Source organism: Callithrix jacchus, chromosome 8 (genome assembly GCF_049354715.1).
Source record: "Callithrix jacchus isolate 240 chromosome 8, calJac240_pri, whole genome shotgun sequence".
NCBI classification, from domain to species: Eukaryota; Metazoa; Chordata; class Mammalia; order Primates; family Cebidae; genus Callithrix; species Callithrix jacchus.
Window position 1 is genome coordinate 9,548,467 of NC_133509.1, and position 16,450 is coordinate 9,564,916.

Below are 16,450 nucleotides of genomic sequence, written 5' to 3' on the forward strand. Positions count from 1 at the left end.
GGAGGCAATAACTTGTCCTTTTTGAGAACGGAAAATGATTGCTGTAGCTTGCTAGTCTAGTCCATGTTGTTCAAGGCCCTGTGCTGCAAATAGCAATGGGCTGTATGTTAATATGATTCTAGGGTCCATGTTCAAAACAAAAGCCCAAGGAAACCAGCCTTTTATGCTAGCACTGCTGTCTATGAAACCTACACAATTAGAAACCCATTTCTTGAGATTGCCCTTGAATGGTCACCTTAGTTTGAAGAAGTTCAGCTTAGGGTTGGTGGCTTGATTGGCTGCCCTTCTTCCCAATAGACTGAGAGGTTTGTGGAAGCAGAAAGGGGAAGGGAAACATGTGGAGAGGTAAGAAGCAGGAAGGGGGAGCAGCATCGAGGGAAGGCCGAGCATCTCCTGTTGAGCTGAAAGTCGTGCGATCCCAGTGGAAGGGGTGTTACGGAGGAAGCCATGTAGCCACTCCACAGTTCCTTTTGAGTTTCTTCCACTCCAGAGTCCACTCTTGCAATCAGCTTGTTTCACACCTTTGCCTGTGTTTGGGCCCACCTGTCAGGCTCCTGCTTAGTGGCACCCACCCTGCGTAGCACTGGTGCTGTCTAGTTGCTCTGAAGTGTGATAAATCCAGACCTCCAGGGATCTACCAAACTTCAGAGCAATATTAACAGTGTAACAAGATCAGAGTGCCAAGGTGGTTCACTTCTGCGTGGCCAGTGCATCAACATTTACCAAGTATGTAAGTGGCAGTGAGAAATGAGGCTTTATATGTGAGCAAGAAGTAGCGGGTGTGCAAGGTTTTCCATCGGGCCTGGAAGAATGGCAGAACTGGAGAGGTGAGGGTAGGGTCAGGGCCTGTCTGGTGGGGAAAGGGCATGAGCCAAGGTGAGCCATTGGCACTATATTAGCATAAACACTAAAAATAGCCAGGCTTTTGGGAATTTCTCTGAAAATATTACATTGTGGGTATGTAATTATTGCCCCAAGTTGCCAAGGCTTGATCGGAATGTCGTTGCTATTCAAAAATAGCCTTCAAACCAACAGTGCCTGCCTCCTCTTGCCTTACTGAAAAACAGAAAAGCCCCTATCTCAGATCTGCTTTGCTTGGTAATGCCGGTGCCCGCCCTCCTTTTTCCTAATTGTCTAAATTGGCTTTATATGTTGCTCATAAAGGTTAAATTAAAAGTTTGTTGGTCATTTAACAAGGAGATTGGCATTTTTATGCAAACCTAACTGCCTTCTCCAGTGTAGCCTTTCTCTGGGCGGGAGGGTTTCTGTATTCGGGTCATTGGCTGTAGGTTCCAAAAGTCTTGATTCTGAAGAAGGGACATCTAGGGCTGGGAACCTCATCGAAGTGTTAACTCTGTGAGGCAGCCTGGCATGGTTCATAGGCCACATTCCTGGATTCGCATTCAGCAAAAGGCCTGCACTCTATGCCATTGTGTTACCTGCTGTTAGGTTTTTTTTTTTTTTTTTTTTTATGAAGCGTAAGATGCATGTAGAGAAAACACACACTATATGTAGAGTTCATTGAATCTTCTCAAGCGGAACACACCTTGGTAACTCTAGCCAGATTAAGAAACAGAGTGTTACTGGCTTTCCTTATACTCCCGCCGGTGTTACCTGCTCTTCTCACCGTCTGGATTAGGTCCGCCTGTGTTTGCACTTAGTGCTAATGGAATTGTACAAGACGTACCCATTTGTGGGTGGCCTGTTTTGTTGAATATTCTGTTTGTAAGATTTGTTTGAATGGTTGGGGTAGTTCCAGTCTATTCCTTCCCGTTAGATTGGATTGTGTTCATTTCAAAATGATGTTGGTTATGCCTGCCTTACCTCCATCAGTCGTTGGGCAACACCCAGGTAAAACTTAGAAAAAGTTAAAAGTACTGCTTTAAAATACAATAAAGTATGTTTATTGTTTGGGAGAGAATAGACTTAATCCCCAGGATGACAGCCTGAAAAGTGAGGAGGAAGTAGTTCTGCTGCACGGCCTGGCGCAGGGGGTCACGGGGCGCTGCAGAGCAGGTTGCTGTTGCAGCCTCTGTCCCTGCTTCCTGTGAGTGGAAAGCTGACTGCAGAGTCAGTTGTCCTGTGAGCTAGACATTTATTTTGAATTCTCTGCAGTTGCTGACAGGGCCCCTCTGCTTGATGGCAGCGGTCTCTTTAGTCAGTTCTTGTTTACTGTTTATGAGGTCACCAAACATTTTCAGTGGTCCCATTGAAGCACCTTCTTTCACCAAGAGGTGATTCTCATAGTTCAGGAATCAGTGCTTCTCAATCGGACAGAATCTCCCTGTTTTCTCCCGTCAGGCTCTGGATGGGGATTTCTCTGAAGACAACCGCAATAAATGTCGCATTGCCACTGCCCCCCTGATTGAAGCTGTGGAGAACCTGACGGCATTTGCATCCAACCCTGAGTTTGTCAGCATTCCTGCCCAGATCAGCTCTGAGGTGGGGAGTTTCTGCAGAAGGATAACACTAAGATCATGGCTTTGTGTGGCACCGAATGAGCTAATAGTTAAAACTCCGAAAGCTGTCTCTATCAACACGTAGGATACTGTTACTCTCGTCAGTTACAGCATGTGCACACTTAGTGAGACTCCATGACTGCACATCTCTGTATATATAGAGAACAATCTTACTGCCTAGGTTTGGGGCCATTCTTGGGATGTGTCACACACAAAAAATCCTGTTTAAGGGGTAAACATGGGCTTAAGTCCCCACCATGCAGACCCCAAAGAATCCAGTCTTCATGGTTCCCTGCCCCGTTTATCTCCTTCAAAGGGCAGAGGCGGTGATTTGGCAAAGAACAGGACCTTGCAGGGCCCACCTCATTCAATCGTATCTTCAACCCTGACTTTGATTTCTCTGCTATTTGGTCTCAGGGCTCCCAGGCACAGGAACCAATCCTGGTCTCAGCCAAGACCATGCTGGAGAGTTCATCGTACCTCATTCGCACTGCACGCTCTCTGGCCATCAACCCCAAAGACCCGCCCACCTGGTCTGTACTGGCTGGACATTCCCATACGGTGTCTGACTCCATCAAGAGCCTCATCACTTCTATCAGGTCAGTGTCTCTTCCGGAGGTTGCTGCCAACCTGCATCTCAGCAGGGCAGGAGCAGGATCAGCCCATCAGGCGTTTTACTTAATAGTGATATTGTTGATCATTATCATCATCTTTTTCTATCTCTTTGGGACCAGAAGCACTGGTCACAATAGTAATTGATAACCGAAGTACTTACCATGTATCAAATACTATTCTGGCCGGGCGCGGTGGATCACACCTGTAATCCCAGCACTTTGGGAGGCCGAGGCAGGTGGATCATGAGGTCAAGAGATCGAGACCATCCTGGTCAACATGGCGAAACCCCGTCTCTACTAAAAATACAAAAAAATTAGCTGGGCATGGTGGCGTGTACCTGTAGTCCCAGCTACTCGGGAGGCTGAGGCAGGAGAATTGCTTGAACCCAGGAGGCGGAGATTGCGGTGAGCCGAGATCACGCCATTGCACTCCAGCCTGGGTAAAAAGAGCAAAACTCCATCTCAAAAAAAAAAGAGGGGATCGAGTCAGGGAGGACGTGGACAGGGATCCTGGCCCACCGGTGCTGGAGGAGACTGTAGGACCTGAGCCCCCTGGAGCCTGTGTCCAGCTTGCACTGTTCCTTCCAGGGACAAGGCCCCTGGACAGAGAGAATGTGACTACTCCATCGATGGCATCAACAGGTGCATCCGGGACATTGAGCAGGCCTCACTGGCTGCCGTTAGCCAGAGCCTGGCCACAAGGGATGACATCTCTGTGGAGGTAAGCTGGGGATATTGGGGCCTGCTTAGCAGCCTCTAGATATGTTGAAGAATCTCAGCATCAGACTTGGAGGGACAGAGGTTGTGGGGCCAAGATGTTTCTGTTGCTGGAGTTTCACCATTATACAGCTGGAGTTATACCACATTCTCTGTGGAGCCAACCTGGGAACTTTTTGGAGATGCCAAGTAGAGGAGGGTGGCTTGGGGGAAGGAATACATGTACTGGGGTGGAAAGTTCAAAGGCGGCTGAAATTTGGGGGGAATATCAATATCAAGGTAATTTGGGGGAAGGTGGATACCGTGTTTAACACGTCAGTAGAGTGGCTCTAGGCACATAAATTTTGAATAATTCTCTGTTGTCATATTTCACCAGCATGCTTTCTAGTCAGTTGGCAAATTCAGCATTAAACTCTGATGGATTTGGTCTGTTCAGAGATCAAGGATTCTGCCCTAAGTTATTCAATATCTAGCATTTGAGGACTTTGGCATCCTATTATTAATTTAAAGCCACTTTGCCCTCTCTTGCTTGTTTTTCCAAAGTTGGGAATGGAATTTTCCTGCTTTTTCCCTTTGGGTGTTTTCTATTACCTGTCCAAAGGTTCCTGGGTTTAACTTCATTCACTGCGGAAAGCACAGTGCTTGACACGCAGAAGGTGCTTAATAAAAATGGGTGGTGTGTTTATCGGTGTTTATCTTCCTGCCACTGAATTCATTAACAGTCAGCTTTCGGCCCAGAGTTAGCATTGCTCATTTTTATTAATAGAGCTGTCTATTTAGCTACACCTTCACCATCCTATTTCCAAACAAAGAAAGAAGGAATAAATTTTCTCAGACTGCGTGGGATGCTAGAATTATTCTTTTGAACCTGTTGTTAAAGTCCGTATGTGTGTGCATGCAGACAAGTGCAGGTAAATGGACCGCTTGATAAATTATCACCAACTGAACAGGCCTTTCAACCAGCACCCGGATCAAGAGGCAAAGATGAGGCTGGGCACTGTATCACACACCTGTAATTGCAGCACTTTGGGAGGCTGAGGCAGGCAGATCACTTGAGGTCAGGAGTTCCAGACCAGCCTGGCCAACATGGTGAAACCCAGTCTTTACTAAAAATACAAAAATTAACCAGGCATGGTGGTGGTCACCTGTAATCCCAGCTACTTGGGAGGTTGAGGCAGGAGAATCGCTTGAACCTGGGAGATGGAGGTTGCAGTGAGTGAGCCAAGATCATACCACCGCCCTTAAGCCTGGGCAACAGAGCAAGACTCCATCTCAAAAAAAAAGTAGCAAAGGTGACCAGCACCCCAGAAGCCCCCGATTCCCCCATCCTGTCACCATATCCTCCCTGACCCAGTATATCCTCTGCTTTAATTCCCTCACTAGGAAGAGAACTCTTCCCCTTTAACTGCTTGTGCTCCCTAAACATATATCGTATTTAATTTAACAAACCATCTCTAATAAAATAGCGTGGTTGGAATATTCTTGCATTCATGTCTATAATCACAGTATGAATGTGAAGATAATAAGTAATTAGTAAATAAAACCCTTGGACGTCTTGGAAGTTTCTCCCTGCCCGCTCCCATCTGTCTCTATTTCTCTTTTCTCTTTTCTTTTTCTTTTTCCAGAGTTTTGTTTTCAAGTTTGCATATTAGTCTGCTCCTCTTGTTGAGGACACCCTGCCCCCATCCCCCATGGCCCATAGGCATCATTATTCTGTGGGAAAGTAGGGAAGGCTAGAGTCTCATTTCTGATGGGCGGGACGTAGCCACTTTGGCGAAGTTCACTCAATTCCATGCTGGTGTGTGGAGACCTAAAACGCCCAGGGTTCTGATGTGTTAATCCTGCATCTATCAGTGAAGTTCCTATGAATAGTCGTACAAAGGGATCTGATCTTTCCTGCCACTGGCTAATAATCTCCACCTTTGAATTCCCCATCCCCCACTTTCTCAAAGTCATCTGGGTATCTTGGTCTGTCTCTTTACAGCATGATTTAATTCTTTGGGGCTAGAGAGATTAAACCATCTCTCAAACCTGAGAAGCAATGCCTTGAGGGCACTGTTTTTCATATTTGCATGCACGCCACAAACAGTGGATTGAGGTCTGAGCTGCGCTCGGTGGGTATCTTAGTGTTTTCACAGTGCACTGCTTGGGAAGCAGTCCTGCTTTCAAAGAGCATTTTGACGTCACTCTCTGTCCTTAAGGGGTTATTAGTTCTGAGAATACAGCGACCTGGATGTTCCCTCAGACCCCTCCATTATCTGCCTGCATTTGGACAAAGTTGTCATTCATTCTTGGAAAGCCATGGCTGTTTCGCATATCCACTACTTACACCAAGGTACCTAAAGTAAAGATAACAGTAGCATCAGTTGTTAGGGTTGACAGGAGCAAGAAGCCAGATCCAAAAGCATCTCTCAGGCCTGCTTCTTCTCTTTCTCGGGCGGAGGCATCACTGAGAAGGTCAGGGCAGGTTACAGTGGCTGATGGCAACACACAGGCATTTGACGTCTGTGTTGTGTGGCCTTTCTCGTTTTTCAGAAGGGCATTTTTGAATGAGTGCAGCTCTGTGGGGAACTGTTATGGGATGAACTTGACACTTTTCTGCTTATCAGGCCCTGCAGGAGCAGCTGACTTCGGTGGTCCAGGAAATCGGGCACCTTATCGATCCCATCGCCACAGCGGCTCGGGGAGAAGCAGCTCAGCTGGGACATAAGGTAATGCACAGCGAGGGAACCTGCGAGGGTGTGCGTGTGATCACAGGAGAGAGTTTTGTTGACTTTGCTGTTAGGGTTCCCAAAAGCCTGTGATGCAAGTATTGCGCCTGAGTCCAATGCCGGTTTAAGCTACAGAAAATAACACTGAACCTCTCTCTGGCATCCTCTCCAAAAATGATCAGTTCAGGATCTGTTTTTACATAGAGTTCAGAAGAAAACTTCAGTGCAGCTTTTCTGGTTGTGGCCAGAGACATTAGCCAGCTTGGCATTTACAGTCATCCATTGCAATCAGCCTTTGCTGAGAGAAGCCAGACACTGAAGCAGACACTCCCAGCCTGGAGTCTGCCACCTTTTGTCCCTGGCTGGCTGGCCAGCCGGCCCCATTCTGGTGTGTTTAAGGGTACATTATTCTTCCGTGGTTTGCAACATAGTGTCTACTCTTAGATACAATGAGGCAAAGCAGACTTGGATGGCCAAACCTTCCCTAGGTTTCCACTCAATGGGGCCGGGGCGGGGTGGGGGGCGGTTCTTACCCACGTTGTGTTCAGTGCCAAAAGATGTTTTGCCTGGTTGGGGTTCATTTTGCAAATTCTTCAAGGACAATGGGCTTGTCATGCAGCCTGTGCCTCAGTAGGGAGAGGCCAGAAGTTGGATTTTTAACCACCTTGGGTTTTCTAGCATTTTATCAGTGCAGCCATCAGCAGAGATGTACATCTATACTGGACAGTCGCCAGAATCTTCTTGGCAGGTATCGATCTTAGAAAATCAATATTCTTGCCTTTTCAAATCACAGAATAGCTTAAGGGCCTACTCACCTTCCCACTGGTTCCAAGTGGGGATTTTTAAGATTTGAAATCTCAAAGCCCAGTGTGTCTCTGCCTTTTTAAGTGTGGCACATTTCATTTCTTAGCTGAGTTTCTTTATACAGTAATTAGAAAAGGGCTTGTCCACCTGTGTGAAGAGGTTTGCAGGGGTAGAAGGAATGGTCTGGCCACTGGGGCCACTACTTGTGTGACCATCAGAGAAACTGAGTTCAGAAGAGAAGCTGCACTGGACATTTTTTCAGCAGTTAGTTTGATTCCAGAACTTTTGTAATAAAATATTTCTGGATATCTTTGGAGGACAATACCCATGTCTCTGCAGATACTTCATTAGTATACAAGATTTATTCCTGGGTTAGAGTTTAGCATCAAAAGAAACATCATGTATTTATGCCACTTGACTTATAAATTTTCTCTTGGACCTTGGGCTAATCTGTCTCTTCCCTTGTAAAAGAGAGTTTTGGACAGAGTCAGACTGTGGTCCCTCTATCTAGAAGAGCCCTGGACTAGGAGTTACACCCACATTTTCCCCAAGGCGTCATTACAGTGCTCCACTGGGGCCCCAGATCAGCAGCTTCCACAGCACCTGATAGTGATAAGAAATACAAATTCTCAGACCCCAGCCGTGTTTATAAAGTTCTGTGGCTTCAAAGAACAGAAATTTATTCTCTCGTAGACTTCAGAGGCCGAAAGTCTAAAATCACGTGTTGGCAGGGCCGTGCTCCCTCTGGAGACTGTAGAGTGGCTTCCTCGGAGTGTACTTTGTTTTTTCCTATTTTGCAGGGGTGGGGGTGGTGGGAGAGGGGACAGAGTCTCACTCTGTCACCCAGGCTGGAGTGCAGTGGTGTAATCTCGGCTCACTGCAACCTCTGCTTCCCGGGTTCAAGCAGTTTTCCTGCCTCAGCCTCCTGAGTAGCTATGATAACAGGCATGTGCTACCACACCCAGCTAATTTTTTGTTTTGTATTTTTAGAAGAGATGGGGTTTCACCATGTTGGTCAGGCTGGTCTCAAACTCCTGACCTTGTGATCTGCCTACCTTGGCCTCCCAAAGTGCTGGGGTAACAGGCATGAGCCACCATGCCTGGCCTTGTTCTTTGCTGCTTATGTTTTCCTGTGACTTCTGGTGTTCCTTGACTGTGGTTCCTTTCCTGTGGCTTCTGGTGTTCCTTGACTGTGGTTCCTTTCCTGTGGCTTCTGGTGTTCCTTGACTGTGGTTCCTTTCCTGTGGCTTCTGGTGTTCCTTGACTGTGGTTCCTTTCCTGTGGCTTCTGGTGTTCCTTGACCATGGCACTGATCCCTGCTTCCATAGTCACGTTGTCATCTGCTGTTCTGTGTTTCTTCTGTCTCGTGGTTGGACCTTGTTATTGGATTTGGAGCCCACCCAGGTAATCCAGGATGATCTTGTTTCAAGATCCTTAAACCTAAATTTCAAGGTTGCAGGGATTTGGATATGGACATACCTTTTACAGGGTCACCATTCAGTCCCCCTGTGTACCTCAACCTAGGAATGAACATCAATTACCAAACACTCAAAATTCTGTGTTATTTTAATGCACGTGCTAACCCAAGCGAGGATGTTTCCTGTTCTGTCATGTCTCAAGAACAAAAGGTATGAAAGTCCTCGCTAAGCTCCCTAAACTCAGAGAAAAGCACATGCCTTCAAAAAGCTTTGCCTGTAATATCTGGGCACTGGGTCTTGACTGAGCGCTTCCTATATGGCAGTTAGCGTGGTGAAGGGCTTTTGTGTACATTAGTTCTCCCACCAGTCCTGATGAACTCTCAGTGCTGTTGTTAATCCCCATGTTACAGATGAGGAAACTGAAGTGGAGCAGTTGAAACGGTGTGCCAAATATTTCTCAGTAAGGAATTGAGAGGGAAGGTTCAAATCCAGTGATTCTGAGGCCAGAGCTGATGTCCTTCATGGCCCAGCTCTGCTACCTCCATGGGGAAGTCGGGCTCCGGTTTAGTTCTTGCATTTAATTATTCTCAGCACACAGCAACAGCTGACATTTGACAGTTGCACTGATGAACTATGCTTTTAAAATAATAAAATTCACCTAGAAGACATTTAAGATTCCAATGCATTAAGCATTTTAACTGCTCCTTTAGGACTTAAAGGACCACCCTCAGCCCTCACACCTGATGAGCCCATGTGCCCCATTCCCTTTGGCAGTGACACCAGTGCCTTTCCTGGGGATGAAGATGAAATCAGATGCAGCGTGTGGAGCCACTGCCTGTGGTTGTCCAAGCCATCCCTTCCACAGAGGCATTTGGCCGAAGTGGGAAGTAGGGATCAAAATTCAGCCCATGCTCTGCCCTAGCATCAGTCATGTCTGCCGAAAGCACCCCTTTACAGTTCACCCGAAGGCACCTGAAGGGCCAGCAACAGCTCTGTTCACCAGATTTGAAACCTATTTGTAAGATAACCACAGAGGAGATAACAGAGTACAAATATGTTCATTGTTGGCCAGTAATCATGTCTCATTATTAGCGCTAATTAAGTTTGATTATTTTGGACACATTCCCCCACCTTGCCCCAGCTGCTGGCCCAGTGACTGCTCATGTGAGTGGTCTTCCTGTCCACATCCCCACAACACTCATTCTTCCAACATGGGATGGGAAGAAGCAGTTAAGGGAGGTGCTGGCTAAAGGTTTGAATGTAAGTGCTCTTGAAGGGCATGATTTAGCCGTTAGTCATTACCGCACAGAATGAGGCATTGAACAGAAAAGTATGATTAGTGCCATTGTATTTTATCTGAGTGAGAATAGATTCTGAGAGGGGATACATCCTGGTATCTGAAGTGAATGTAGCAAAATGTGAAGATCTCATATTCTGATGTCAGGTAGAGGGGCATCCAAACACCAAATGATAAACTCTTCAAAGTGCAGTGTGACAACAGCAGCAGAACTGGAATCACAGTGAAAGTGACAGAGATCATAGATCATGGCCGCTGAGAGCCGGGAATATGGGGTGGGACGCTACTGTCTCCACTTCTCAGCTACATGAGATGGAGCATGCATCTCAACCCCTCGAAGCCTCGGTATCTTCATGTTTATCTGCGTCTTACAGTTGTGGAGGCTCAGTGAGGAAATGGATGCTAAACTTTTAGCAGAGAGCCTGGCATAGGGGATGCGCCCACTAGATATTTGTGACATGTGGTTCACAGCTCCCAGCTGGTAGGCGAGCTTTGGTGAGCGTGGATGGATATGCATTGCCCTCCTGGAAAGAGGCCTGTGCAGGGGCAGTGGTTCATGTTGGGTTAGGCTTTGTTTGTTCTCCCAAGTTGGGCTAATCACAAACAGAGCATCTAGGCTGATGTGAAATCATTTGTGCTTTTATTCCAAATCAAGGCTTGGTCAAAATGCTTCGTGCAAAAGGCAGTTGGGATTGGCTTCCTACAAAGCTTTTGAAGCTTTCTTTCATCTCATTCTTCTCTTTTCTGCTTCCCTGCTACCTTATCCTTCCTCCACTCCCCTTTCCTCCTCAGTTTGCAAGATGTCTTTAGTCCTTCTGAAAGTTTTTAATTTATAGAAATTGATAGTTTGTGAAACTGAATTCAATTCTCACATCTAACTCTGGATCTCGGAATGGGTTTCTTAACACTTCCATCATATTTAGAGAGATGAAGAACTCCCCAGAGAAAGTAAAAACCAAGCCAGAGTATATTAATTAGGAAGCACTTTCAGCAGCGCATTGCAGCAGGTCTGCCTCTCCATGTGAGTCCACCCAGCCCTGCTCCCCTCCCGCTCCTTAACCATGGAGCCTCTGAAGGAGACGTGTATTTACACGATACATCTGTGGCTTTATTTTTCTCTTGAAAGGTGACACAACTGGCGAGCTACTTTGAGCCCTTGATCTTAGCTGCAGTCGGTGTGGCCTCCAAGATTCTTGACCATCAGCAGCAGATGACGGTGCTGGACCAGACCAAGACGCTCGCAGAGTCTGCCCTGCAGATGTTGTATGCAGCCAAAGAAGGTGGCGGAAACCCCAAGGTATGGTCCAGGATATTGGGGACTGACTTAGGACCACTCAGAAGCCATCATGCATTCCTGCTGTAATGTGTTCCTCCAGGAAAAAACACCTCCAGTTCTTGTCGTTGGCATTTGAGCTCCCACTCTGAGATCAGAAATAATCTGTTGGCATTCCCAGGGTTCTTAGGGAAGAAACAAAGAAATATACATAATTAAGGCTTTTTTATAAGGTATTCTTTTTTTTTTTTTTTTTTGAGACGGAGTTTCGCTCTTGTTACCCAGACTGGAGTGCAATGGTGTGATCTTGGCTCACCACAACCTCCGCCTCCTGGGTTCAGGCAATTCTCCTGCCTCAGCCTCCTGAGTAGCTGGGATTACAGGCACGCACCACCATGCCCAGCTAATTTTTGTATTTTTAGTAGAGACGGGGTTTCACCTTGTTGACCAGGATGGTCTCGATCTCTTGACCTCGTGATCCTCCCACCTTGGCCTCCCAAAGTGCTGGGATTATAGGCGTGAGCCACCGCACCCGGCCAAGGTACTCTTTTCTTGACAGAATGTCCTTGGGGAAGAAGAATACATGGTGTCGTGATTACAGGAATGGAAACCATAATGCTTACTGGGTTTGTTAGCTCAGCGCTGACACCCAGTTTGCGCAAAGGAACGCTCTGTTGTGCTCCAGTGAATGTCATTTCCATTCCTAGTGCTTCAGGGACTGCCGTTTAACATGAAAATCTTTCATACCAGTTTGCAAGAGGAACATTTCTTCAGCCTGTCGTGTCACCCAGCTGCTTTAAGTGGCCAAGTATGATGACAGCCTGTCATAGGTGACCTTGCACCGCATTTTACTCTGAACCTAGGAACTGAAGAAGAACAGCATATGCAAAGGCATAGGTAGCTTTATTAAAAGGGTTGTGGTTTCTTCAGGAATGGTGAGTGGTCTCATCTATCTGGAACACGCAGAGTGGAGGGACCACCCACTGAGCTGTGGGATGACGGGTCTCTTCCACGTTATGGACTTCAGTCTTTATTGTAAACAGTGAGAAGCCACTGGTGCTCTTTAAGCTGGGCAATGGCACAAGCAGTCCATATTTTAGAAACATGAACCTGGTAGCAGTGTGAATAATGTCACGGACTTTCATTTTCTTTTCTTTATTTATTTATTTAAATAATGTCTCACTGTATTGCCCAGGCTGGTCATGAACTCATAGACACATGTGTTGTTCCTGCCTCAACCTCTCAAGTAGCTGGGGCCATAGGCACATACCACCATACCTGGCTAGCCTGCTTGTTCATTTATTTACTTATTTGCTTAATAAATTAATTAGAGATGGGATCTTGCTATGCTGCAGGCTCATTTCAAACTCGCAGCCTCAAGCAGTCCTCCCCCTTTACCCTCCCAAGTACCTGGAATTATAGGCACAAGCCACAGCACCCAGCTTGGATTTACATTTTCTGTGTTCAATTTTTTTCATTCACATACTTGGCTGTTATTAAGAGCCTCATTCTGGGGATGCTGAAATTTTAAGTGCCAGCCACTGTCCTCAAATTGTTCAGAGTCTTTTAGAAAAATACGTTGGTTGCTGAAGTGGTGGAATAGAGCAAGAAAACAATGCTGTTTGACTGTGCTGGAGTGACAATAGGGTGCCTTGCAGTCACGCCAGCCCCCTTTGCACCCTCCCGACACTGGAGGAGGCAGAACTCATCCTCTGACTCACTTCTGGGTTATCTTTTCTCCAGGCTGTTTACTATCACATGTCCCCACTCCTACCTGAGGGTTTCAGTCCTAAGAAAATGCTTCAAAAGAGGAGTTTCACTCTGGTTGCCCAGGCTGGAGCACAATGACATGATCTCAGCTCACTGCAAACTCGGCCTCCCAGGTTCAAGAAATTTTCCTGTCTCAGCGTCTTGAGTAGCCGAGATTACAGGCACCCACCACCACACCCTGCTAATTTTTTTGCATTTTTAGTAGAGACGGGGTTTCACCATGTTGTCAAGGCTGTTCTCGAACTCCTGACTCAGGTGATCCACCCACCTTCCAAAGTGCTGGGATTACAGGCATGAGCCACCACACCTGGCCTTTCTGGATTTTTAAGACAGTAGCACATCTGCTTGGACTGTAAGTTCAGAGCTCCTCATGGAATTTTATTTCATCTCAACCTTATAACCTCAGCTTCTGCTTTCTGGCCAAGCGGGGGCTGTTACTAGAAAGCTTACCGTGCTATGTGTGCTCCCAGCCATCAGAGATGGGGTCTTGCTGTGTTATCCAGGCTCATCACAAACTTCTGGCCTCAAGCAGTCCTCCTGCTTCAGCCTCCACGTACCTGGGATTACAGGCACAAGCCACAACACCCAGCTTGGCCTTAGTTTCCTATGCTCCCAGCCATGGGAGCACACATAGCACTGTAAGCTTTCTGGTAACAGCCTGTGATTGGAAGTGGTGTCTAGAATAATTTTCCACCAGTGTGGAGTATTTTTCGGTAAAACATTAGATGATGAAGTAAGACACGATGAGTGAAGGCAAGGCAGGCGGTCGCTTCTGTCCCTCACCGGTCTCAGTCAACCACACTCTCTTTCTGCAAACCCTGGCGGGCTTAGCCCAAAGTGCACCTGGGACATACAAGTCTGCTTTTTTGAACCTTTTCCTAAGAGACCTGATGCAGAGACATAATCACCTTGGGTGTTAGTCTTTGGACAGATATTTTCTAGGTTTTATTTGCTGTGTGCTAGGTGTTACATATCCCTGTTTGCAGAAGAGATAGAGATTTGGTAAATAGTTATGGGTAGCTTTGATTTGGTGAAAAACAGCACAAACTTTGGGGTCAGACATAATTGGATTCAAATCTCACCTCTGCCTCTCATGAGTAGATGACTTCGTTTCTTTGTTTCCGCACCTAAACAATAAGGGTAATTATGAATACCTCCCTAGGGTAGTGGTAGAGACTAAATGAGATAATGTGCCTGGCATAGTAGATACGTTTAAAAAACAAACAACAACAACAACAACAACAAGCGTAGGCCCGGAGCCTGATGTTAATGAATTACATGCTTACCAAGCTGCAGCATAGCCTCTCGCTGGCTCCATCGAGCTCTTCTCTGCAATATTCTCTACCCCGCAGAGCTCCCTTCTCTCACCCCCACCCCACCCAATTCCCTTCGGCAGCATCCTTGATGGGCCTGCAACACTCCAGCAGAAACAGCCCTTTCTACTATTCTCATTATTCCTTGTTTTTCTCCCTCTACCAAAGTTGAAATCTGCTCCCCTGTGGCCTTCTCCCATTTTTTCCGTACTTCTGTGATGTCTGTGCCTGCTATCCTGGGCTTTGTATTTGAAGCGCTGTAATAAAGAAACAAGGCTCCTTTGGAAGCGGACTTCAGATGTGTGTCTAAAAAAGAATGGAATCTGATTTTTATCTTGTGTGGTGCCATGAGGAACAGTAACAAGGAACCCCTCAGGAATCTAAAATAATGACCTCATTGTTGGGCCCACTGAGGCCACTTATGAGATTGCTGTGGGCTGTTTAAACAGGCCTTAATTGAGATCCAACTGTGTCTTTGGGTATCTGAAACGATTGAGCTCATCTAGCAGGTGTGTGTGATTTGAGATTATTAGGCTGTCTGATAAAGATGAGGTTTGCCTTTGGAGTTGAGAAGAAAAGGCCCTGGGTGAGGCCTGGAGTAATTGGAGACTTCATAGAAGAGGTAGATGCGGAGCTGACCCTCTAAGAATCTGTAAAAAACTTAACCATGAGAAATGAAGGCGAGCAGGCCTTCTAGATAATTCATCAGCATGAGTGGATGGGGAGGTAATTCATTTCTGGGTTAGCCAAGAGCAAGGATATGCTTTTATAGATTTAGGTGACCTGGTATAGGACAAGTGTCCTTTAATTGTCCAAGGAGTTCAAAAAGCTTTGTGACTTACTGCTGCCTCCCATATTTGCTTCTGAACCTTCCTGAGCCTGCATGAGAGCACAGATGCTTGGCAAGCAGCACTCCCCTCTCCCCAGATTGTACCCTTTATTTTAATGTGAATGTATAGAATTGCTGGCACTTTTTGTGTCTCCAACAGTCATTTCATTGTAAACGAGACTTAGAGATATATGCACCCTCCCTTTCACCTTCTATCTGCATACAAATGTATTTGTATGAGATGCTCTTTCTGAAGAGTAGGTACAAGAGGTATCATCTTTCATACTTCTGTCATCAGAATAAAGCAATCTGCACATTTTGTGTTTTACCATCTCTCTGCCATGAAATCAGCTATCAACACAAACTCCCCATTTACCTCTCTCAAAGAGAGTTCTGTGTATCCTGACACAGCATTAAGGATAACCACCCATGATCAACATATTTTCCATCTCATCAGATGTCATTTTGAATTACTTGCCTTGCTTCCTATGGGTTTTCAATTCAGACAGAGCCAATTCCTGTGGCTCACACAACCTCTTGGAATTCTCTTGTGATTTAGAAAGTCACTCAGTGAATTCTCGTTTACCGTTTGCCACTGGCTTCTTTACCTTCTCATTTACCAAAGTAAAGATACAACATCTTGGCCTTTTGGAAGAGTCGACTGTCCCTCAAGGTGGCTCAGGGCAACCATAGCCACAGCATAGGTAGACCCGGTGCCTGGATGTAATGCAATTCTGACCCTAAATATCTGACATTAGGTCCAATCTTGCAGAGCAAGGCCATGATCTCCTCGTAGACTGCCCTTAGAAATGACAAGACGCCTGCAGCCGTATCATCCCATCACCGCATAGTGCTGCTGTAGTTTTCCCCATTTTACCTAGGAGGACTCCAAGCCCAGGGTCACTTAACTGCTTAGCCAGCGGTGGAGCCAGAACTAGAACCTGGGTTTGTCACCTCGGCTCTTCCCCCTGCATCTTGCTACCACTTGAGTTGTCTTTCAGGGAGCCCAGCACTGCCGTTGTTTCAATGTTTTCATTCATTCATTTACCTAGCCCCTTCTCCGTGCTTGCCACAGGTGTGAGACACCTGCTTCCTGGTATGGTCTAAGGAATGCATGGGTGGGTACTCGGGACCTTGCCTGCAGGGCCCCGTGCATTTCTCCAGCCTCATGGCAATATAATTTGTGACAGTTTCAAAGGCTATTAGGCCCTCTACAGATTTATTTCTCTTAGATGTACCTACATT

At 46.4% G+C, this 16,450-nt stretch overlaps 1 protein-coding gene across 30 annotated transcripts in view; it reads left to right on the top strand.

Moving 5' to 3' along the window:
• TLN2 (talin 2) overlaps positions 1–16,450 on the top strand; it is a 482,025-nt gene that overhangs the window by 396,740 nt on the left and 68,835 nt on the right. For all 30 annotated transcript variants that reach the window (XM_035261780.3, XM_078333299.1, XM_078333307.1 and 27 more), the window contains 5 exons: positions 2,302–2,442; positions 2,877–3,058; positions 3,662–3,794; positions 6,400–6,501; positions 11,147–11,317. In XM_035261780.3, coding sequence (XP_035117671.1) covers positions 2,302–2,442; positions 2,877–3,058; positions 3,662–3,794; positions 6,400–6,501; positions 11,147–11,317 — 729 coding nt within the window. The remainder of the gene's footprint in view (positions 1–2,301; positions 2,443–2,876; positions 3,059–3,661; positions 3,795–6,399; positions 6,502–11,146; positions 11,318–16,450) is intronic.